Source organism: Crocodylus siamensis, chromosome 5 (genome assembly GCF_052110815.1).
Source record: "Crocodylus siamensis isolate JL-2025a chromosome 5, ASM5211081v1, whole genome shotgun sequence".
Taxonomy (NCBI): domain Eukaryota; kingdom Metazoa; phylum Chordata; order Crocodylia; family Crocodylidae; genus Crocodylus; species Crocodylus siamensis.
The window spans coordinates 73,476,747-73,499,697 of NC_143399.1; the positions used below are offsets into that span (position 1 = coordinate 73,476,747).

Below are 22,951 nucleotides of genomic sequence, written 5' to 3' on the forward strand. Positions count from 1 at the left end.
CACAGGCCACCCCTTGTAGGCAACTGGCACCCCCATGGACTGAGAGCAATAGAAGATGCCTCGAGCCCCCACTAGCTGGTGTTATATTGGACTTGGGGACACTCTGGCTTTCCCCAACAGCCCATTGAGCTGAAGCTGCTTCTGGACTGCGGTGCATTGGGGGCTGGGGATACAGGGACCTCTGGCCCTGTACCAATGTGTGGGTCATGCCAGTAGTGCTGGAAGAAGACTGAGGAGCAGAGGGGTCTGGACAGAGCCCATGGGCCATAGAGGAACTAGCCTGCCTGGCTCTTTATCCTCATGCATCACTCAGGAAGTTCACCCATCACTCTTCATTCATTCATCCATACATCCAAATATAAAGACACAAAGAACAAAAGATAGATACAATAATAAACTTAATTCACAACAGCAATGTAAAATCACTACATTAAAACAAAATGACTGCCATATTCATACCAAACATTACTGATTTATACTAAAGCTTAATTAAACTAAATATTATTAAAATAAAACAAATACAAATTAGTTTTAAAAAAAACAAAACAATGCTGGTTCAACAATAGAGAAGGGTATACCGGTACTGGGGCTGGTTTTGTTCAATGTCTTCATCAATGACCTGGAAGATGGCACAGAGTGCACCCTCAGCAAGTTTGCTGATGACACCAAGCTGAGGGGAGTAGTAGATATACTAGAGGGTAGGGCTAGGATGCAGACTGACCCAGACATATTGGAGGATTGGGCCAAAAGGAATCTCATGAGGTTCAACAGGGACAAGTGCAAAGTCTGGCACTTAGGACAGAACAATCCCATGCACCAGTACAGACTGGGGGCTGGCTGGCTGGGCAGCAACTCTGCAGAAAGGACCTGGGGGTTACAGTGGACAAATTGAATGAGCCAGCAGTGTGCCAATGTTGCTGAGAAGGCTAACAGTATCCTGGGCTGCACTGGTAGGAGCACTGCCAGCAGATCAAGGGAAGTGATTCCTTCACTCTATTCAGCACTGGTGAGGCCACATCTGGAGTCCTGTGTTCAGTTTTGGGCCACCCACTAAAGAAAGGATGTGGACAAATTGGAGAATCCACCAGAGGGCAACAAAAATGTTGAGGCTGGGGGGACATGACTTAGGAGGACGGACTTAAGGAACTGGGCTTATTTAGTCTAGAGAAGAGACAGAGGAGACTTAATTGCAGCCTTCAACTACCTGAAGGCAGGGTTCAGAAGAGGATGGAGCTGGCCTGTTCTCAGTGGTGGTAGATGACAGAACAAGAAACAAGGGTCTCAATTTGCAGGAAGGGAAGTTTAGGTTAAATATTAGGAAGAATTTTCTCAATACAAGGGTATGAAAACACTAGAACATGTTACTCACAGGGTTGTGGAATCTCTGTTCTTGGCTGGGATGATCTAGCTGGGGATGGTCCTACTTCGAGCAGCGGCTGGACTAAATGTGACCTCCCGAAGCCCCTTCTGTGAAAGAAATCCACTCCAGCCTCCTGCCTTAGAGTTTTTTTCTTTCCTTTCCTTTTTCTTTGTTATCTCACATGTCTGTCAACCTGGTTGCCCTGGGTTACTGCATACATGACCTAACTCGGGTATGACGTTGTGGAATTAACTTCCCTATTGTTTGGAGCTCTGACCTCATGACATAGGGGCAGGGGCTTAAGCCCTTATTACAGTTACCTAATGGAGTGACATTTCTCAAATTGATTGTCCGGACTCAAATAACGCCTATCCTTGACTGGGTCCAGGTGAGGTCAGGACAGCTATTTAAGAAGGTCTCTCCAGGAAGGAGGTCAGACATTTTTAAAACACACAGAGAAATGTGAACCTCCATACCTCTTTCATACTCAGGATGCAAAAGTAAGTAACTTACCAGAAACCTAACTAGCTTAGTTTAATGTACTCTACTTGTGTTCAAAAAGCTGACAAGCCACCTAGATTTACTCAATGTTGGTTTTCCTTCTATATTTTGCTGTTGGTATTCCTTCCCCCCATCCCTCTTGATTAAATAAATCTATGTTTTAGCACGTCTCACTGTGTGCACTTAAGAGGGAAGGGACACACTAAGGTAGGCTTGGCTTTTTACTTTCCCTTGGCACAGGAGGCTTCAGGTAAGTGCTTCAGGCCTATATAAGCACACTAAAATCCCGACGTCTACAGGGCCTGTGTATTCTGGGTGGCACAGGGCCAAGACAAAGACTTGAGTCCAGGTGGTGGCGGTGGTACCCCAGGCTTGGAGGTATGCTCCAGAAAGGGGGTTGGCTGGGCTTAGGCATCCCAGGGGAGACACTCGGAGCTTGGTTTTTGGCCGGGCACAGCCAGGCGGGCAGCTCAGTGCAGGAGCATCTTCCATTAGGGGTGGAAGGCCCACTGCACCTTCCACCCCTAATTTTCTGTGGTTCTATGATTTAGAGCAAGGGGGGCAGCCGGCACCTCATGATGCAGCGTTCTGATGAGGTGCTGAGAAGCAACCTTGGGCCGCAGTAGCAGTTTCTTGCAGACTCCGATGGGAATCTGCAGGCCTGGGAGAGGGGTGATGTGGTGAGAAGGAAACACAAGGTCAGGGCTGCTTAGAACCAAGGAATGCTTCCCCAGCTATAAATGTCCTCCCTCCTACAACTCAAGAACGTAACATACCAAACCCTGGGACCAGGAGGGAGGATAAGGCTGGAAATCAACCAAAGACAGTCCCTGGGGGTCATTTAGAGCCAGTTGTCTTGGGGTAGGCACCCTATTGTGAAGGCACTTCTTCTCACCTGGGGAGCACTGCCTGCTGTAAGAGAATGACGGGGATGACACAGGCTCCAAGGCTGATGCAAAGATAATCTCCACAGGCTCCCTAAGCATCTGGGTTGGCCTCTGCACGAGGTGTTGCCCTTTAACCTCTCCCCCATAGCAAAACCTGGGGGCCAGCCTCTGTCTTTTGGGTTTTGCAGTGCCCTAGAAGGTATGAACAATGGGTGAATTCTTGCTGCAGTCCATCAGCATGAGGCTGCTTGCCTGGATGCAGACACTGGTAGATGCTGAGAGGTATACACCCCCAAGCCCTTTTTGCATTGCTGGCAGAATTATGGATGGTCCTTGATACAGATGCATTTTTGCTAGGCCAGTTTGGAGGAGTGGGGGAATCACTTTCCACACTATAAGCACTGATGTGGCTTATCTCTCATGTGGACAAACTGGTGCAAAGCCAGGGAGGAGGAGTAAGTGAAGCTCTTCCCACACTCCTAGCAGTGATGTGCTTTCTCCCCTCTGTGGATAAATTGGTGCCGGGCCAAACTGCAGGAGTGACTGAAGCTCTTAAGACACTCCAAGCACTGATATCGCTTCTCTCCTGTGTGGATATGCTTGTGCTTAGCCAGGGTGGAGGGGTCAGTGAAGCTCTTCCCACATTCCAAGCATCCATGTGGCTTCTCCCCCTTGTGAATGAGCTGGTGCTGGGCCAGGATGGAGGACTGTGTGAAGCTCTTCCCACACTCTGAACATTGATGTGGCTTCTTCCCTGTGTGGATGAGCTGGTGCCAGGCCAGGTCAGATGAGTATGTGAAGCTCTTCCCACACTCTGAGCATCGATGTGGCTTTTGTCCTGTGTGGATATGCTGGTGCTCAGCCAGGCTGAAGGAACGAGTGAAGCTCCTCCCACACTCCAAGCACTGATATTACTTCTCTCCTGTGTGGATACGCTGGTGCTCAGCCAGGCTGGAGGAGCGAGTGAAGCTCTTCCCACACTCTGAGCATTGATGTAGCTTCTTCACAGTGTGGATATACTGGTGCTGAGCCAGCCCAGAGGAGCAAGCAAAGCTCTTCCCACACTTGGAGCATTGATATGGCTTCTCCCCCGTGTGGATAAGCTGGTGTTGGGACAGGGAGGAGGATTGGGTGAAGCTCTTCCCACACTCAAAGCACTGATGTGGCTTCTTCCCAGAGTGGATGAGCTGGTGCTGGCTCAGGTGGAAGGAATAAGTGAAGCTCTTTCCACATTGCAAGCACTGATATGGCTTCTCCCCTGTGTGGATACGCTGGTGCCGAGCCAGCTTGGAGGAGTAAACAAAGCTCTTCCCACACTCTGAGCACTGATGTGGCTTCTCCCCTTTGTGGATAAGCTGGTGCTCAGTTAGGCTGAAGGAGTGAATGAAGCTCATCCCACACTCTAAACACTGATGTGGCTTCTCCCCCATGTGGATGAGCTGGTGCTGCGCCAGTTTGGAGGACTGGGTGAAGCTCTTCCCACACTCTGAGCCCTTATGCAGCTTCTCCCATGCTCTGCCCCTGTACTTAGCAGTGAGCTCCCACTCCCCTCTGAGTCCCTTCTCAATGTCATGGCTGGGATGCAACTCATCTTTCCGCTGGCTCTTGAGGTCTCTCGGCTCCACAAATTCTTCCCTACAACCAGGGCTCTTTCTGGGTTCTACCCCTTCCCCACTGTCATGCCCAATTGGAGATGATACCTGCTTCACTGCTATGTTCTCATTCAGCTTTTGGGGCCTCCCCTGACTCTTGTGCCATTGCTCCGCCTCAGGTCTCAGGAAGTCCATTTCACCCAAACTTCCTGTGGAAGTCCATAGTGGCTCCAGGTCTGCAGGCCCTTTTGTAGGAGCCTGCTCCTCAAGCCTGCTCAGCAGCCAGGCACCTCCTGCATAAGGAGAAGAAACTCCAGATTAGTCTCTACTCTGATGGCAAAGGGCAAACACTGCTATTCCTTCTGCTGCAATGGGCCTCAGAGCACAACTGGACCTTGGCACTTTTGTTCCCTCAAGAAAACAAGGTCTTTCTACCAAAACACTTAAGTGCTGGGGCTGAGGGAGGGGCAGGTCCCTGTGCTGGGCTAATGTTTCCCACTTGGCAGCATTCAGAGCAGGACTCTCAAGAGTTTCTGGTCCAGCTGTCAGCCCCATCACCTCAGGCCCTGCTAGGAGAAGCACATGTGGGACATGTGCATTAAGACAGTACCTGTATGGCTTCATGCTCTAATGAGCTAAATAGGAGGGAAGGACTTAGAACTGTGGCCCTGTCTTCTTTAAGGAGCAGAGCTGTGCTTCCTGCCTCCTTCTAGGGCTAGGTCTGGTGCAGGGAACGAGCCCATGGAGCTTTCCTTTGCTGACAGGTCCCAGGTGGGCTCCATGACATAGGAATCTGCACCAGGTCTAAGGCCTTGGTATGAACCTGAACCTGGACTCTGCTGAGTCTCAGGCTCCATGACACTCAGGGCCACAGAGACTAAATAGGAAGGGAGGAATTCTGGTGAAAACCATGAGGTATTCACTTCTTCCCACAACTTGTTTTTCAATCCCACTTGTGCCATGGAACCATTTAATGCAGTCTGAGACCTTGATGAACAGGGAGCTGGGCTTTCTGTCTCTCATGGGGAGATGGAGAAAACTACAGATTTCCTGTTTTTAATCAGAGAAAACATGGATTTTCCCTTTTAGCAGAGAAGGCCGTGGATTTCCCACTTTTGCAAAGAGCTCTGCAGGATGGCAGAGTTCCAGCCTATAAGAGCTGATTGCAGGAAGGGCAGGAAACCCCAACCCTGCCCAAAGGGGGAGGGGGAGGCAGATGGAGAGGGGGAAGGGCAGGGTCTGAGGCTTAGTCAGTCCCAAGGCTTACCTCAGGCTCACTTTCCTTCTGGAGTCTCTAAGGGTAGGTAAGTGGGGTTTGCAGGGAGCTGGAGGGTTGCAAAGCAGGGCTGGTAGAGAAGCTGGCTGGGTTGGAAGCTGGCTGGGGGGGATCTGGTGGGGACTCATGGAGCAGGGAGGTATCAGGGTAAGATTGCCCAGCCCATGGCATGTGGAGGTACTGAGCCCGGTCAGGCCAATAGTGCCGCTTGCGGTCCACGTGCATCTGGCTGGGCACTCCATGTCTTTCACTCTTGGGGACATGGGGGGACCCACGCCCTCAGATCAACCTAACCAGAAGAAGAAGAGCCACAGCTTCTCCCTTGTCCTACACTAATGGCAGAGCTTCCGCATACTGTGTTGACTTCTATGGAAGACTACAAATCTCATCATGCCCTGAGACACCATGTTAGAAAGGAATGGCTGCCTAGGACTGAGGAATGAATTCTTACATTGCTGAGTGAAGATGGAAACTTCACATCACAGTATTCCAGGAAAACCAGATCTGAGTCCAAAAAATTGAGACACCTAACCTGATTGTTAGGCCTGTGTGAAGCGGCTAGTATTTGCTTCGGATTTGGCCGATTTGGGGGACAGTGATTGATTCAGTGATTCAAATCACTGTCCTTATTCATAGTTTCTATGGTCGGAAGGGACCTAAGTAAGATCATCTACCCCTGCCATGGCAGGAAAGAGTACTGGGGTCAAACGACCCCTGCAAGGTGTACATCTAACCTCCTCTTAAAGACCCCCAGGGTAGGAGCCAGCACCACTTTGCTTGGAAGTTGGTTCCAGATCCTAGCCTCCCTGACCGTGAAGTAGCGCCTTCTGATATCTAGCCTAAATCTACCCTCTGCCAGCTTGTAACCGTTATTCCTGGTCACTCCTGGCAGTGCTCGGGGGAACAGGGACTTCCCCAGTGCCTGCTGATCCCCCCTGACTAGTTTGTAACAGGCCACTAGATCCCTCCTCAGCCTTCTCTTGTGGAGGCTGAACAGGTTCAGGTCCCGTAGCCTCTCCTCATAAGGCCTTCCCTGCTGCCCCCTGATCATGCAAGTGGCCCTCCTCTGGACCCTCTCCATGTTGTCCACATCCCTCTTGAAGTGCGGCGCCCAGAACTGGATGCAGTACTCCAGCTGCAGCCTGACCAGTGTTGCATAAAGGGGGAGGATCACCCCCTTGGACCTGCTTGAGATGCATCTGTGGATGCATGACAAGGTGCGGTTGGCCTTCCTGACTGCTTCCCTACACTGTTGGCCCATGTTCATCTTGGAGTCAATGATGACTCCAAGATCCTTTTCCGCCTCTGTACTGACAAGAAGGGAGTCCCCCAGCCTGTAGGTATGGTGCCGGTTGTTCCTCCCCAGGTCCATCACTTTGCACTTGTCAGTGTTGAATCCCATCCTATTCTCGTCTGCCCACCCTTGTAACCTGTCTAGGTCCGATTGTAGCCTATTCCTCCCTTCTAGCATGCCCACATCCCCCCACATCTTAGTGTCATCAGCAGATTTAAACAGGGTGCTTTTTACCCCCTTGTCCAAGTCAGTGATGAAGACGTTGAACAGTGCGGGCCCAAGGACCGAGCCCTGTGGAACCCCACTGCCCACGTCCCTCCAGGCTGAAAATGACCCATCCACTACTACCCTCTGGGTGCGGCCCTCCAGCCAGTTGGCGACCCAATTGACTGTGTGGGTGTCAACACCAGAGTCCCCCAGTTTCTTAATGAGAACAGGGTGAGAGACAGTGTCGAAGGCCTTCTGAAAGTCCAGGAATACTATGTCCACTGCTACTCCTGCATCTAAGGATTTGTTGATCTGATCATAGAAGGCCACCAGGTTGGTCTGACAGGATTCAATTCAGCCGAATCTGATTTGGCAGTAGCCGAATCTCCGAAATCAGCCAGGTTGGGCCCATCACCAACCCCTCTCCCAGCCCAGCAATGGTTGTCCCGCCTGCCCCAGCTCTCAGCACTTGGGGAAAAAAAGCTTCAGCTTCAGCTCAGCAGGTGCTGCCAGGCAGGGGGACGATCCCCACTGCCCCCAACCCCTGCATGGGTGCCCTGCATGGGCCAGCTCCAGCCCTTTAAGGAAAAAAAACCCTGAAGAAACCCCAAGGCTCACTGCTCCTGCTGGCAGGGGGTGATCTCTGCTACCCCCTGCTACGTGGGGGGCACTGCATGAGCCCCCGAGGCTGCACCAGAAGCAGCGAGTCCCAGGATTTTTCTTGGCTGTTCTTCTTTTCTTAAAGGGCCAAAGCCCCGGCAGGTGGGGCAGCCATCAGGGGACTGGCGGAGGGGTGTTGAGTGGGCTTGTGTAGAACCCCCCCATGCAGTGTGGGGCAGTGGGGATCGCTCTCCTGCCTGGCAGCACCCGGTGATCACCGGGGCTTTTTTTTAAAGAACCAGGAGATGGGGTAGGTGGGCACAGCCATGGCGGGGCTGAGGGAGCAGGCGTCAGGGGGCTGGCAGGGGTCCCCCCTGCCCCTAGGACTTACCAGCTCGGAGTGGCTGAAGCTCCCTGCTGCAGCCACTGGGGACTGTCGGAATTATCAGAGCTCTCCGAATCTTTGCCAAAGGTTTGGAGAGCTTTGAATCTATTTGGACCTTTAAATTGGTACCCTAATTCGATTCAATTTGGAGATTCTGCCACTGAATTGGGCCGAATCTCCTCCAATTTGAATCACCACCTGAAGCTTTGCACAGCCTTACTGATTGTATCCTAACATCTATCATTAGAGGGGAAAAAAGGGAACAGTTACTTGTCTGCACATCACTGAATTTCATTGAGTGGGAACGACACCTGCCTGGACATGTTACAGCATAATGTACGGTATTTTAGGTCAGTACTCTGCAATGGCAGCACAGGGCAGGGCCTTAATTTCCTATTCCCCCTTGCACTCTTGGCATGGAGCATTTCTGAGAGGGGAGCCAGGTGGAAGGGACAGCCGAAATTCACCTGGCAACAGGTCCTCCAATCTTGAGATTTCCCCACGGTCCTCATCATCAGAGACCCAGAGCTCTACCTGTCCTTGCTGGATACTGCAGATTAAGTCAGGTGTGGGACCTCGATATCCTGTTTGGAACAGTGGTTAAAGAGGGTTTGTGACTGGGTTCTGGATACAGAAGAACCAATTGGGATTTGGGGAATGGATCCAAATTTTGTATTAGGGCCCTGATGGACATGGGAGGATGGGCATTTAGGATGAAAGAGAAGGCACTGCAAGGAGAAGCCTTCAAGAGATGATGATCTTGTCACCCAGGTAGTGTAGGGATGGTCATAGAAAACAAAGCACCAACCACTTTGGTTTAGAAAGGGCATTGAACTGACAGAGTCACCTGGGACAGGTGTGGAGATGCAGTGATCTGTGATGTACTAGAGGATAGAAAGATAAAATTTTATTGTTTTTATTGTACCAAAATGAAGAGACATTGGACACACGTATGGATGGATAACATTTCTCTTATCCATGTAACTCCAGGAAAACAAGTGGTAACAAGCTTATTCTCAGGGAAGGCTTAAAGTGAGGAATCATGGCAATGAAAACATTCATGTTGGGTGACTGACTGTAACATGTCAGGGTCCCGGGGGTGGCCATAACACTCCCTGGTGGCTCCGTGACCATGCCCTGCTCCGCCTCTAGAGCATCCTACTATCTCTCCTGCCACGCCTTGATGAAATAACAGAGATAGGGAGGCTGCCACGGATCTTTACATAGCCCCGGTTCCAATGAACCCTGCAAGGGTCCCCAGCACCCTACTGGTTTCCACGCCCCTGGCTGGGCCTCTGCAGTCATAGGTCATTGGCTGAGCTGCTATAGTCAGTTATATCTGGCTGGGCACCCAAAGCCTTAAGGGATAATTGCATGGCTCCAAAACCTCCCCTTTACTAAGCCCCATGCCTCACAGGGGGAAATACCTCATAGGTATTTCATTCCCTTTACTGGGGCTTTGGCCTACTCAGCCTCTGCTGCTTTAGTATTGCTAGGTCTTGTAGTCTGGCACCACTTTCCTGTGACCGGTTACACGTACGGCTCCATGGAATGCTGACGGGCCTTGCGCCTGACCAATTGTGTGCCACCGGGGCGGGCACAGAACGCTCTTCCTCCTGCCCCCCTGCCATTCAGACCCTCACGGCTCTGCTGGAAGGGAGTGGCCGCAGCACCAAGCCTGCCCAGAAGGATGGCGGCAGCCATGATGAAGACACAGAGAGCACCTGAACATCTGCAGCTCTCTCTCTCTTGAAACACATGGACACACTACAAACTGCCTGCCTCCATAGGAAAGCTCTATCAGTCTCTGGATGACACTTGTAAGTAAGCTACTTGAGATCTAACTAGATATAGAGCTTGCAATAACACAGATGCATGATCAAAGGCTACCATGCCACTGTTTGCTCTAAGGCTTATTCTTTGATATTGCTCTATGCTGTATCCTACCTCAAGCCTTCCTTCTGTACCAATAACGTTTTCCTTCAAGCATAGTGTGGGAGATTTATTGGGAGCAGGACTGGGTTATGCCTTGGTCTGGCTGACTAAAGGAGGCTACTATTTGGGCTTCTGGCTAAAGGAAGCACCCCAAGTTCTTGCAGTGGGTCGACTACCCTTCAGGTCTACAAAGCCTGTGTACCTCAAGACGCACAGAGCCACCAACAGACTGAGACACTTGGCAGCATTAACCCCAGGCTTGTGGGTATGCTCCAGGAAGTGGGTTGGCCAGACATGTGGCAGCCACAGGGAGGCACTCAGAGCTTGGTAGGTGTTTGGGTGCAGTGAGGTGGGTGGCTTAGTGCAGGAGTGCCACCTTCTGGACCCCTGTCTCCTGGGCCCCTGGCTGCTGTGCGACTGCACCCTCTCTGGACCTTGTGCTGCTGCACCCTCTCTGGCACTGCTCTAAGCTCAATAGATTCATAGATTGTTAGGAGCTGGAAGGGGCTCACAAGATCATCGGGTCCAGCCTGTGGCAGGTCAGTAGGGGGCGCTCCTGTGTTGAGCTGCCCACCTCCCTGTGCCCGACCACCTTCCAGGCTCCGAATGCCTCCCTAGGGGCACCTTATGCCCGGCCGACCCCTCTCCCGGAGCACACTCGCTAGTCTGGGGGTAACGTTGCTGCCACCACCCCGAGAAGGGACTGTCTTGGCCCTGTGTCCTCAGGGAAACACAGGCCTAATAGTCTGACGGGTACTCGACCCGGTACAGGCACTTGGGGCACTTTCCCAAGTCAGGGGGCAAAAAGTAAAGTCTCCCTTAGTCCGCAGACCTAAGGGATCTCTTAGGCATAATTTAGACCCACCCCTCAATAAGTCTCCCACACCAGTCACAAAGGAGAACTTTACTGATTACAAGGGGTAGGGTAAACTAGGGCACAGGATTGAGCAATATCTTAGAAATCCTAAAGAGCAAACCGTGTGGCTGAGGTAGCCTTTTGATCATGCATCTGTGTTACTGCCAGCTAAATATCTAAACAGATTGAGTAGCTTACTCACAAGCATCTTCCAGAGGCTGGTTGAGTTTCCCCTCTGGAGTCTTGGGGTGAGAGAGAGAGCTAGGTTCAGACGGTAAGGCTTCTCTGTCTCCCCTGCTTTGCTGCTGCTTCACCTCATGGCCGAAGAGAGAGCACCTCCTTCCCCCCCAACAACCTATATAGCCCCTGTGACCTCACTCACCTGGTCCAGTGGAAGTCAGCCCCAGTTGGCTGTCAGCCAACCAATTTGAAATACATCACCTGTTACCAGGCAGATTCCAGCTCACCAGGTAGATGCCCCTCAGTCAGGTACCAGTCACTTAGGCAGAGGGAGCAGGTTTCCCCCCCCCCTCAGGAATGCAACCAGCTCAGGTTACCTAAAGAGGCAGGCTGAGGTGTGAATCCTCTGCTGGCCCATCTAATCACATAGTCACAGGGCAGAGATTTTGGGGAGAAACCAAGGTGGCTTTCTGCCACACAGCCCACCTGCATTAGGCAGGAGAGACTCAGGGAATTGGGCCTGTTCAGCCTCAGCACGAGAAGGCTGAGAGGTTATCTGATGGCCACCTAAAAGTACAATGGGAGAACACACAGATCTGGGGAAGCAACTCTTCAGGAAGGCACTTCAAGGGAGGACAAGGACCAACGAGCATAAGCTTATAGAGGGCAAATTTAGGCTAGATATAAGGAAGAACTTTTTCCACTATAAGGGTCATCAGAATCTCAAACACACTTCCAACAGAGGTGGTGCAGTCACCATCATTGAAGGTGTTCAAGAGGAGACTGGACAGATACCTTGCTAAGCTTGTTTAAGCCCAATAACTTCCTGCCCACAGCAGGGGACTGGACTTGATGATCTTACAGGTCCCTTCCAGTTCTACAATTCAATTATTCCATTCTAATAATGGATGACTGTCCAGTCTTATCTTGAAGACCTCCAGGGTAGGTGACTGCACCACCACTGGAGGGAGTTTGTTCCACAGTCTAGACACCCTGACTGTGATGGATCCATCATTCCTGGTCTTCCCCAAGGGTGCTCTGGTGAAGTTGTTCACTGAGCTCTTGATGTACTCCCCTGATATAGCGGTAAGCTGCTACCAAGCCCCCTCTCAGCCTTCTAGTTTTTAGGTTAAAGAGGCCCAAGTCCCTCAGCCTTTCCTCATATGGTCTGCCTTGCAAGTCTCTGATCATACAGGTGGCTCTTCTTTGGACCCTCTCATGTTTTTCCACATCCTTGCTGAAGTGCAGCACTAGAATTGATCTTGCAAGGTCCCTTCCAGCCCTAATGTCTATGAAATCTATGAGAGGGTAATTCAGCATCACCAGGACACAGGAAAGGCCAATTTTATAACAACTGTAGTTGCAACTTAAGCAGTCATCCCATTCTATGGGAGGATCATCCCAGAAGGGGAAAGAAGGCTTGTTCCAGCCTGCAAGAGATCTTTTCAAAACTGGAGAATCAACAAATTTATCTGCTAAAAGAGAAATCTGTTTTTTCTGCAATAAAAACAGGGAATCTGTGGTTTTCTGTTTTTCCATGGGAAACGGAAAACCCAGATTCCTGGTCATAACCCAAGGAGGAGGAAAAGGATTTAGATAGCATTGAACTGAATACGCTAGGATTATTACATGTGTTTGGACAGGACATGCTAGGCGAGAGAGGGAGGAAATCAGAATAATTCCCTAAGGAAGAGCTGTTAGTGACTTTATGGAAAGAAGGGAACATCACCAGGGATAACTATACTGCAGTCGCTCAGGGATGTAGGGGGGCAGTCAGGAAGGCCAAGGCAGAGATGGAATTAGGGCTAGCTTCCTGGATTAAGGATAATAAGAAGTCCTTCTTCAAATATGTAGGAGGTAAGAAGAAGGTTCCGGGTAATGTGGGGCCCCTGCAGGACACATTGGGGAATTTGGTCGTCACACCAGACAACAAAGCTAAGAAGTTTAATGATTTCTTTGCCTCCGTCTTCCTAAGTAGGGACCAGAACAGTCACCTCCCTGCTGGGTCCCCTTCAGGCCCCAGGGGAGGCATACCTGGGCCAAGGGTTAGCGAAGAACTAGTTAGGGAACTTCTGGAGGGACTGGATGTATTCAAGTCAGCCGGTCCAGACGATCTCCACCCTAGAGTTCTAAAGGAATTGGCCGAGGTCATTGCAGGACCCCTGGCACAGCTTTACGAGCACTCATGGTGGTCTGGTGTGGTGCTGGAGGACTGGAAGAGGGCCAACGTGGTTCCCATCTTCAAAAAGGGGAAGAAGGAGGACCCGGGAAACTATAGGCCAGTTAGTCTTACCTCGATCCTAGGCAAGCTGTTTGAGAAAATTATTCTGGCACACATCCATGAGGGGCCTGCAGGGGACTGCATGCTTAGAGGCAACCAACACAGGTTCATCAGTGGCAGGTCCTGTCAGACCAACCTGGTGGCCTTTTAAGATAAGATCACCAAATCACTAGATGCAGGGGTAGCAGTGGACATAGTCTTCCTGGACTTCCGGAAGGCTTTCGACGCTGTCTCTCACCCTGTTCTCAGTGGGCAGGACTGTGGTGTCAACGCCCACACAGTCAAATGGGTTGCCAACTGGCTGGTGGGCTGTACCCAGAGGGTGGTAGTGGATGGGTCCTTCTCAACCTGGAAGGACGTGGACAGTGGAGTTCCGCAGGGCTCGGTCCTCGGGCCTGCACTGTTCAACATCTTCATCAGTGATTTGGACGAGGGGGTAAAAAGCACCCTGTTCAAATTTGCTGATGACACTAAGATGTGGGGGGATGTGGGCACACTAGAAGGAAGCAACAGGCTACAATCGGATCTAGACAGGTTACAAGGGTGGGCGGATGAGAATAGGATGGGATTCAACACTGACAAGTGCAAAGTGATGGACCTCGGGAGGAACAACCGGCACCATACCTACAGGCTGGGGGACTCCCTTCTTGTCAGCACAGAGGTGGAAAAGGATTTTGGAGTCATCATCGACCAAGATGAACATGGGCCGGCAGTGTGGGGAGGCAGTCAGGAAGGCCAACCATACCTTGTCATGCATCCACAGATGCATCTCAAGCAGGTCCAGAGAGGTGATCCTCCCCCTCTATGCAGCACTGGTCAGGCCACAGTTGGAGTACTGCGTCCAGTTCTGGGCGCTGCACTTCAAGAGGGATGTGGACAGCATGGAGAGGGTCCAGAAGACGGCCACTCGCATGATCAGGGGACAGCAGGGCAGGCCCTACGAGGAGAGGCTACGGGATCTGAACCTGCTCAGCCTCCACAAGAGAAGGCTGAGGAGGGATCTAGTGGCCTGTTACAAACTAGTCAGAGGGGACCAGCAGGCATTGTGGGAGTCCCTGTTCCCCTGAGCACCACCAGGAGTGACTAGAAATAATGGTTGTAAGCTGGCAGAGGGTAATTTCAGATTAGACATCAGGAGGCGCTACTTCACTGTCAGGGCAGCTAGGATCTGGATCCAACTTCCAAGCGAAGTGGTGCTGGCTCCTACCCTGGGGGTTTTCAAGAGGAGGTTAGACGAACACCTTGCTGGGGTCATTTGACCCCAGTAGTCTTTCCTGCCATGGCAGGGGGTTGGACTAGATGATCTACTCAGGTCCCTTCTGACCCTAGAAACTATGAAACTATGTACAATAACTAGAATCTGGAACGCACTTCCAACAGTGGCGGTGCAGTTGCCATCCCTGGCAGTCGTCAAGGAGGCTGGACAGGCACCTTGTTGAGCTCATTTGAGCCCAATTACTTCCTGCCTGTAGGAGGGGACCGGATTGGTCCCTTCTCGTCCTTTTTTCTATGATTCTATGCCAGGAAGGCAAAGGGAGATCACGTTGCCCAGAAACCACTGAATAAGGAATCACCAGGAGTTATAAGAATGGAGAAGACACAAGTGAAGGTGGCTGGATCAAACTGAGAATGTATCAGTGTGAAATGTGAGTGAGGTCACTGACAGCAGTGGGTAGGAACTGAATTTAAACCTCCAGCCAAAAGTTCATGAAGATGAGACTATGGAAACATAGGAAGACGACTACAAAACTTCAGTTCACATAGGGCCAGGGAGAAGGAAGAACCAGAGCTTTACCCAAGGAAATGAGGGCTTGGAAATTCCTCAGCATCTGGTCCCGGTAAAGCACCTTGTCTTCATCTTCCAGCAGTTCCCACACCTTCTGTGTGAAGTACACAGCTATGTCCTCAAACATGTGATGTGGCTGCAGCTGTGGACATAGGAGTTCATGTATTGGCATGCACTCAGCTCATCACGTTTTATTTGCTCAGCCCTTTGGGGCAGCCTTGGCAGCACTTTTAGAGGCACGGAGACCTGGCTCCTTGCACTCTGACTAGGCCTTCCTATGCCAGCACCCCTTGCTCTCTGAACTTGGGAGGGTGCTCCTGCTAATGCAGCTTGGTGTGTTTGCAGCCTCCATCCCATCACCACAGGCTTGACTTTCTTCAAGGCTCTCCACTCCCCACGTTCTTTACACCACCCCTGATTCCTCCTGCACTCTGCCCCAGTGGTACTCTCACCCTTGACTGGATGTGGTGCTCATGGGGGCATGAGGAAGGGGCCAGTGAACTGACTGTTGGAATGTGAATTAGGTTATTGATTGTTATTGTGGCAGCACGACAAGCAAGATAACCTGGAGGTTCTCGTTCTCTTCCTTTACTAAGTGAAACCCCTCAGCCGGGGCCTCAGCATTGGCATAGGTCTCCACACAGCATCCCCACTCCCAGCTCGGCATCTCCTTGGGGACGATGGCCAGGAGCTGCTCAGGCACTACCAGCTCCAGGATCTGCTCCTTGTTGGGGCTCCAGCCAGAGCTCCTGCAGGTGCCTGCAAACCTCTCACAGCCTCCCAGATTCCAGGTAGAAGAGACCTTGGAAGCACTGGCACCAGGTCTCTGAGGGAAATGGCCTCAGAAGGGGGTTGCATGGCCTGCATTAGCTCCTGCCCCCAGATCTCCCAGCACTGGATCAGCTCCTCCTGCAGCTGCTGCTTTCTTGCTGGTGGTGTCTGTGGTGAGCCAGCAGGGGGCGCTCCTGCGTTGAGCCACCCACCTCACTGCGCCTGACCACCTTCCAGGCTCCCTAGGGGTGCCTCATGTCCAGCTGACCCCCTTCCTGGAGCACAGGCCTAATAGTCCAATGGGTACTCGACTCAGTACAGACACTTCCCCAAATCGAGGGCCAAAAAGGAAAGTCTCCCTTAGTCTGCAGGCCTAAGGGGCCTCTTGGGCATAATTTAGACCCACCCCTCAGTAAGTCTCCTACACTGGTCACAAAGGAGAACTTTATTGATTCCAGGGGGTAGGGTGAAAATAGGGTACAAGACAGAGAAATATCATAGAAATCCCGTAGAGCAAAACAGTCTGGCTGAGGTAGCCTTTTGATCACGCATCTGAGTTACTGTCAGCTCTATATTTAATCAGATCTTGAGTAGCTTATTCATAAGGCATCCAGAAGCTGTTGGAGATTCCCTAGCTCATGAGTGATGGGGGAGAGAGCCAGTTTCAGATGGTAAAACTCCTCTCTGAGTCCCCGGCATGACTACTGTGCCTTCCTCCTGAGCTGTCTTAACTTATATAGTCCCTTTGACTTCATTCACCTGGTCCAATGAAAGCTAGCACCTGTTGGCTGTCAGCCAACCAATTTGAAATACATCACTGGTTGCTGGGCAGACTCTAGCCCACCAGTTAGCTGATACCAGTCCAGTAGGCAGAGGGAGCAGGTTTCCCCCCTCCCTCAGGAATGTATCTATCTCAGGTTACCTACAGAGATAGAGTAAAGGTGTGTCTCCTCTGCTAGACCCATCCTAATCAAATTGTCACAGAGCAGAGATTTTGGTAAGAAACAAAGGGGGCTTCCTGCCACAGTACCGACCACCTTGGGGATCCACCCGTCCTCCCTCTGCTCCCAAGCTGGACAACACAAGGAACTTATTCTGCCCGACAAGCTCCTGCCTGGATACCCCTGGGTCCTGCTCCTCCAGCGTCACCTCCGGCTGCAGCAGGGCTGTGAAGGGAAGAGCCACAGCTGCCATGGGCTCCAGCGCAGCCACTGTCTCCCCCAGAGAAGCCTCTCCCAGCTGGGGCCTGGGTTCTTGCTCTACTGCGCTCATGCATGGCGCCTGCCCAGTGTCCTCTCTGGGGCCCCGTGGGACAACACAGAGGTCACATGATGAGGGGCCTGGGACCATGACCCTGCCCAGCCTCGAGGTCTGTACAGCCCTGGCACCCTGATTGTCCCCACACAGAGCAGCCTTGGGGTTGTCCTCGTTTCCCCTCTTGCCCCACACAGGCTGCGGGGACCAGGCTGGCTCCACAGACCCCCAACCACAGCTCGCCCCCCCCCCCCCGATGCCTGCCACCCCGCCTTGGTCCCCGTCCCACGGCCCCTCCCAACAGCCCCATGCCCTGGAGCCTCCTGCCAGTGTGCCTCGTGTGGCCCGTGCCCCATGCGCCCTACGGCCCCTCCAGCCAGTGCCTGCGCTTTGCCGGCCCAGCCCCACCGCCCTTCCCACAATGCCCTGCACACGGGCCAGGACAGACCCCGCCCCCCGGACACGTGTCAGTGCCCCGAGCCCCCTACTCTTCTCTGGAGGCAGGTCTAAGACTGCGGAGAAACCAGTGCCTCTGTCCCCAACCCGCCACAGCCCCTCACCCTTGTGCCGGGCCGACCCCCCTGCCCTGTTCGTCTTCCCTCCCTTCAGTCTCCCCCTCACCCAGCCGCGGGGGCTCCTGGGAGCTGAGTCGAGCCCCACCCGCTGTCCAGCCACCGCCCCGGCTCCTCTCGCTCCCAGACGTCACGCCCGTGACGTCAGCGGCGCCCCCGGAGGCGCGGGCTCGGGGCCGTGCAGAGCTCCGGGGGCCGCCCGAGTCTCGCTGCTGGGCCCCGGGCAGCGGGGCGAGGACGGGGGTTTTCTGCCTGGGACCCGCCGGGCACCGGCCTGCTTCTCTCATCCGAGCAGGAGCTCTCGGGGCTCTGCCCTGTCCGGCCCGGCCCGGCCCGGCCCCGGCCCCGGGCGCTGGTCTGTCGGGCTGAGCTGGGCAGCGCTGAGGGGTGAATCCGGACAGCGGTGAAAACGCGGCATCTCCGCAGTCCCAGGGCGGTGGTCGGTGCCGGCTGGGGCAGGGGCACTGGGCAGGAAAGAAAGGCAAAGCCCGGGAACTCGGGGTCAGAGCCTTTTATTTTGTCCCGACCACCGGGAAGGGATATTGCCGTCTGCACAGCACAGGGCCATGCCGAGACACTCCGGACTCGGGGCAGAAATGACGTTTATTTCTTACGGGAACGTTTTACCATTTTTAATTTTCCCTGAGCCTGAGGACAGCCACGTGTCCCTGAGCGCTTGCTTGCAGAAAAAGATCATTTTTGGGCGATTTTGTAGTTGGTCTCTTGAAAGGGGTCTTCTCTGAACCAAGAGCTTGAGAGCTTTGCATTGCTCTTTTGTTTCGGACCAACACAGACACCAAACCCACCCCAGATATGTCTGGGCTGTCCCAGCGCTGGGCTCCTCAGCTGTGTCTGCAGGTCCACATCAGCCATTGCAATCTTGGGGGCCCTTCCCCAGGCGCCGAGTTGCCGCCACTTTTCTTTCCTGGTGGAATTCATGGCATTAACAATGGCAAAGTATCAGATTTTGCCTTTTGAAATGGCAACTTTACAACTGAGCAAGAAATAAGCCAAATTGAATGCCTTGCCAGCCTCTGACACCTCCACATGACTAGACTGCCACAACCATGGTCTGCTCCTCATTTGCCTTCACACTGAGCAGCTTTTGAAACTGGCGTTTCCACCTAGGAGAGCCCTTGGCAGCTCGGGGTTTTTCCTCTGCAAGATTTCATAGATTTCATAGACATTAGGGCTGGAAGGGACCTCGGAAGATCACTGAGTCCAGCCCCCTACCCAAAGGGCAGGAAGTCAGCTGGGGTCACAGGATCCCAGCAAGATAAGCATTCAATTTGCTCTTGAAGGTATTCAATGTAGATGCTTGAACCACCTCTGATGGCAGGCTATTCCAGACCTTGGGGGCTCAGACAGTAAAGAAATTCTTCCTTATATCCATCCTGAAACAGTCTTGCAGTAGTTTATAACTGTTCAACCTTGTCATCCCTTGGGGCGCTCTGGTGAACAAACGTTCCCCCAGATACTGGTGGTCACCTCTGATAAACTTATAGGTGGCCATCAGATCACCCCTGAGCCTGTGCTTTTCCAGGCTGAAGAGCCCCATGGCTCTCAACCTGTCGTCATAAGGTCTGTTTTCCTGACCTCTGATCATGTGCATGGCTCTTCTCTGGACTCTCAAGCTTCTCCACGTCTTTTTTGAATTGTGGAGCCCAAAACTGGACTCAGTACTCCGCTGCAGCCTTACCAAGGCTGAGTACAACGGGAGAATGACGTCCCGGGATTTGCTTGAGAAGCATCTATGGATGCAAGCCAGCGTTTTGGTCGCATTTCTAGCCCCAGCATCGCATTGCAGGCTCATGTTCATCTTGTGGTCAATGATTACCCCCAAGTCTCTTTCTTCCGTAGTGCTAGCCAGCATAGCACTGCGAGCCTATAAGGATGCTGCAGGTTTTTCTTTCTGAGGTGGAGAACCTTGCATTTTTTGGTGTTAAACACCATCAGGTTTTTGTTCGCCCACTTGCTGAGCCTGTCCAGGTCAGCCTGGATCACCCGCCTGTGTCCTGGTGTGGATGCTTTGCTCCAAAGTTTGGTGTCATCCACGAACTTGGCCAGTCCGCTTCTGACTCCAATGTCCACATCATTAATGCAGATGTTGAACAATATGGGTCCAAGGACAGAGCCTTGGGGGACCCCACTGGTCACAGGGCACCATGACAATTGACTTCTGTCAGCCACCATCCTCTGGGTCTGACCACAGAGCCAATTTCCCAGCCAGCAGATTGTGGTGGACCCAAGGCCACAATTAGCTGGTTTCGCCAAGAAGTGATCTTGGGATACCAGATTGAAGGCTTTTTTGAAGTCAGGATATATGACATCAATCTCTTTTCCCTTGTTCACGTGATGGGTCACCTGGTTGTAGAACGAAATGAGATTGGTCAAGCAAGGCCTACCTGCAACAAACCTGTGCTGGCCATTCCTCAGGACGTTGGTGTCGGCAAGTCCATTAAGGATGGCCTCTTTAATAAACGTTTCTAAGTTCTTCCCCACGATACAAGTCAGGCTGATGGGCCTGTAGTTTGCTGGATCCACTTTCCTCCCTTTCTTTAAGATAGGCATCACATTGGCCTTCTTCCAATTTTCGGCCACTACACCAGGAGTTCTCAAAGATCCATGCCAGGGGCTGGGCTACGATGTTCGCCAGCTCCTTGAGTACCCTGGGGTGCAGATTGTCAGGGCCGGCTGACTTGAAGGTATCCAGCTTCTCAAGATGTTCCTTCACGATGTCAGCATTTATGGAGGGGAGGGAATCACCCACACCCGGACCTCCCTGTCCCATAGCAGGCATGGGCATCCCAGGGGACTGACGAAAGACCGATGCAAAGTACCCATTTAATAGGTTGGCTTTTTCCTGGGCGTCAGTTGTCCCATCTGGCTCAGCAGAGGTCCAGTGTTGCTCTTGCTTTTCCTCCGGCTCCCCACATATCTGAAAAAGGACTTTTTATTGTCTTTGATGCTCAAAGCTAGTTGGAGTTCAGTTGCAGCTTTGGCTTTCCTGGTTTGCTCCCTGCAGGACTGGACCAGTGCAGAATATTTCTCCTTGGAGGTGAATCCCAACCTCCATGGATGAAATTTCTCTTTCACCTGGGAGAAGTCTTGCCACTTTTGATTTCTCTTCTGCCTGATGGAGAGTGTGAGAGCCCAAAAGCTTGGAAAGAAAACATTTTTTTCTTGCAACTATTTAGTTGGTGGGGTTGGGGAGAGGTGAGATCTTTTATTAGATATCACCTTTAACCCATTCTTCCCAAGGTCAACAGAGGGGTACAAGAAAGGGAAAGTGAGGCAGGGAACAACCCCACAATTAACTCCAAACAGCCCCTATTCTGGTCACGAGCCCAGACACCCATGGATGTATTGCATGGCACAGTAGGATCTTCCTGCCCAAGTGTTCCTTGAGCCCAGGCACATATAGCCTTCCTTGCATTTTTTAAATTGATTTTATTGATCAGGTCCAAATCCATTTGAATCATCCAAGAACCATATGTGGCCCTGCTACTGGCAAGTATCTTTCACCCCTGCCTGGGGCTTCAGATTCTTCCAAATCCTTTGGCAGGCATCCTATGTGCAGGCCCAAGACCGGAGCCTTGGGGTTCGGATGCCCCTGAGTTTTACGGCCGCAGGAGCCAGCTAGAGAGGAGTCCCCCATTTTTATAAAGTTGCATGTAGCCGAGGTCCTGCCACTGGATCTGGCCCATGGGAAGCTAACGATGAGGCTTTCATAGGGAGTCTTGACTGCAAGCAGCCAATGGTGCAGCCTTTCATCGCACAGGGCCATGTTAATTGCATCACCTTGGTCATGGGATTTCCCCAGCCAGGGAAATGTGCTGCATTGTCAGGCAGATGTTTGGACACAAAGGGCAGATGGAGGCATTAGGAATAGAGGAATACAAGGGGGAAAGGAGAGTTGGTGATGGCATGGTGTAGGCAGGTGTGGGATGAGCTCCTTAAAAAAAAAAAAGCAGCTGGACACAAGGAAAAAGGGGATTTTGAAAGTCCAACTCCAGTCACACAATCTAGCGTTCTACAGGCGATGTTTGCTCTTCTTCTGGGTTCCAAAGGGGCTGTGAGGCACCTTTCAGCCTCCCGCTTGGTTCTGCCAGCACCCCACACCCTGACTCACTCTGCCTTGTGCCTTCCTACATGTGCAGGGAGTTTCCCTACAAATTGAATGGCCCAGAGGCCTTCTCAGGTGATGGAGAACCTGCCTGGGTGAGGACCAGAGCCTGGGGGATGCTGTTGGAAGTGGTGGGAACAGAGCTGTCCCTAGGTGCCCGGGACATAGCCTGTGTGGGTCGTGGGGTGGAGGTTAGGGCAGTGGCAGAGGCAGCGGCACTCAGCAGCTGCAGTAGGCTGATGCAGCACTGACTGCAGGGCTCCCCACAGCACGGGCCCTGGGGCTGTTGCCCCAATTTGCTCTCCTCCTCACCAGGGATGGCCCTGGATGGGAATGGCTCCGTTCCTTGCCCCGGATGGGGAGCCCAATCCCAATCAAGTGGCTCACTCTGGTGCCTGCCTACTCCTCCCTGAAGGTGAAAGCAGTGTGGCCGCGCTTTGGGGCACGCTGTGGATTCGGGTGGAGTGGCCACTGCAATTCCATGCTGCCACCGGCTTCACATCTGCCTGCTTGGCACCCCCCCACCGCCGAATGTAAAGCGTCTGGCTGCTTGGCATGCACACCTCTCACCACTGAATCCACCGCCAGCTTCCTCACATCTGGGGCTGGGGCCCTGCACAGGTGGATTTGCCCCGGGCCCCACACCCTGCCCAGGTTGTTTCTGACCAGGGGTGCTGAGCACAGGCCCTTTGTCCATGCCTGCATGGCCAGGGCAGAATTGTGAGGTACTGGATAACCTTTTGCCCAGTTCCCTCCCTACAGGGGCCTCAATCCCCCTCTCCCCCACTTACTTGCTGGAGGTGCACTGCAGGCTGCCTGGGGCCAGTGCATTATTCAGCATATGGCGCTCCCTGTCTTCCTCCTAACAACTCTTTACCTGGGAGTATGGTTGCAAAGCTGAAACTTAAAGGAATTGACGGAAGGGCACCACCAGGAGTGGAGCCTGTGGCTTAATTACCTGGACTGGGGCATCAGTACAGGCACCCCATGGCCCGCTTAAACAAGTAGCTATTTCAATTATTCAAACTGGTCAAGTGTTTCCACTGAGCATGCACCATTGGGTGGTAAGGAGGTGCCTTACTGCGCAT

At 52.5% G+C, this 22,951-nt stretch overlaps 1 protein-coding gene across 1 annotated transcript in view; it reads right to left on the minus strand.

Moving 5' to 3' along the window:
* Window positions 1–281: 281 nt before the first annotated feature.
* LOC149864280 (uncharacterized) overlaps window positions 282–22,951 on the minus strand; it is a 31,733-nt gene continuing 9,063 nt past the window's right edge. The window contains exons 4-5 of the mRNA XM_090049776.1: window positions 17,787–18,201; window positions 282–4,633 (exon numbers count right to left, since the gene is read on the minus strand). Coding sequence (XP_089905902.1) covers window positions 3,660–4,633; window positions 17,787–18,201 — 1,389 coding nt within the window. The 3' untranslated portion in view covers window positions 282–3,659. The remainder of the gene's footprint in view (window positions 4,634–17,786; window positions 18,202–22,951) is intronic.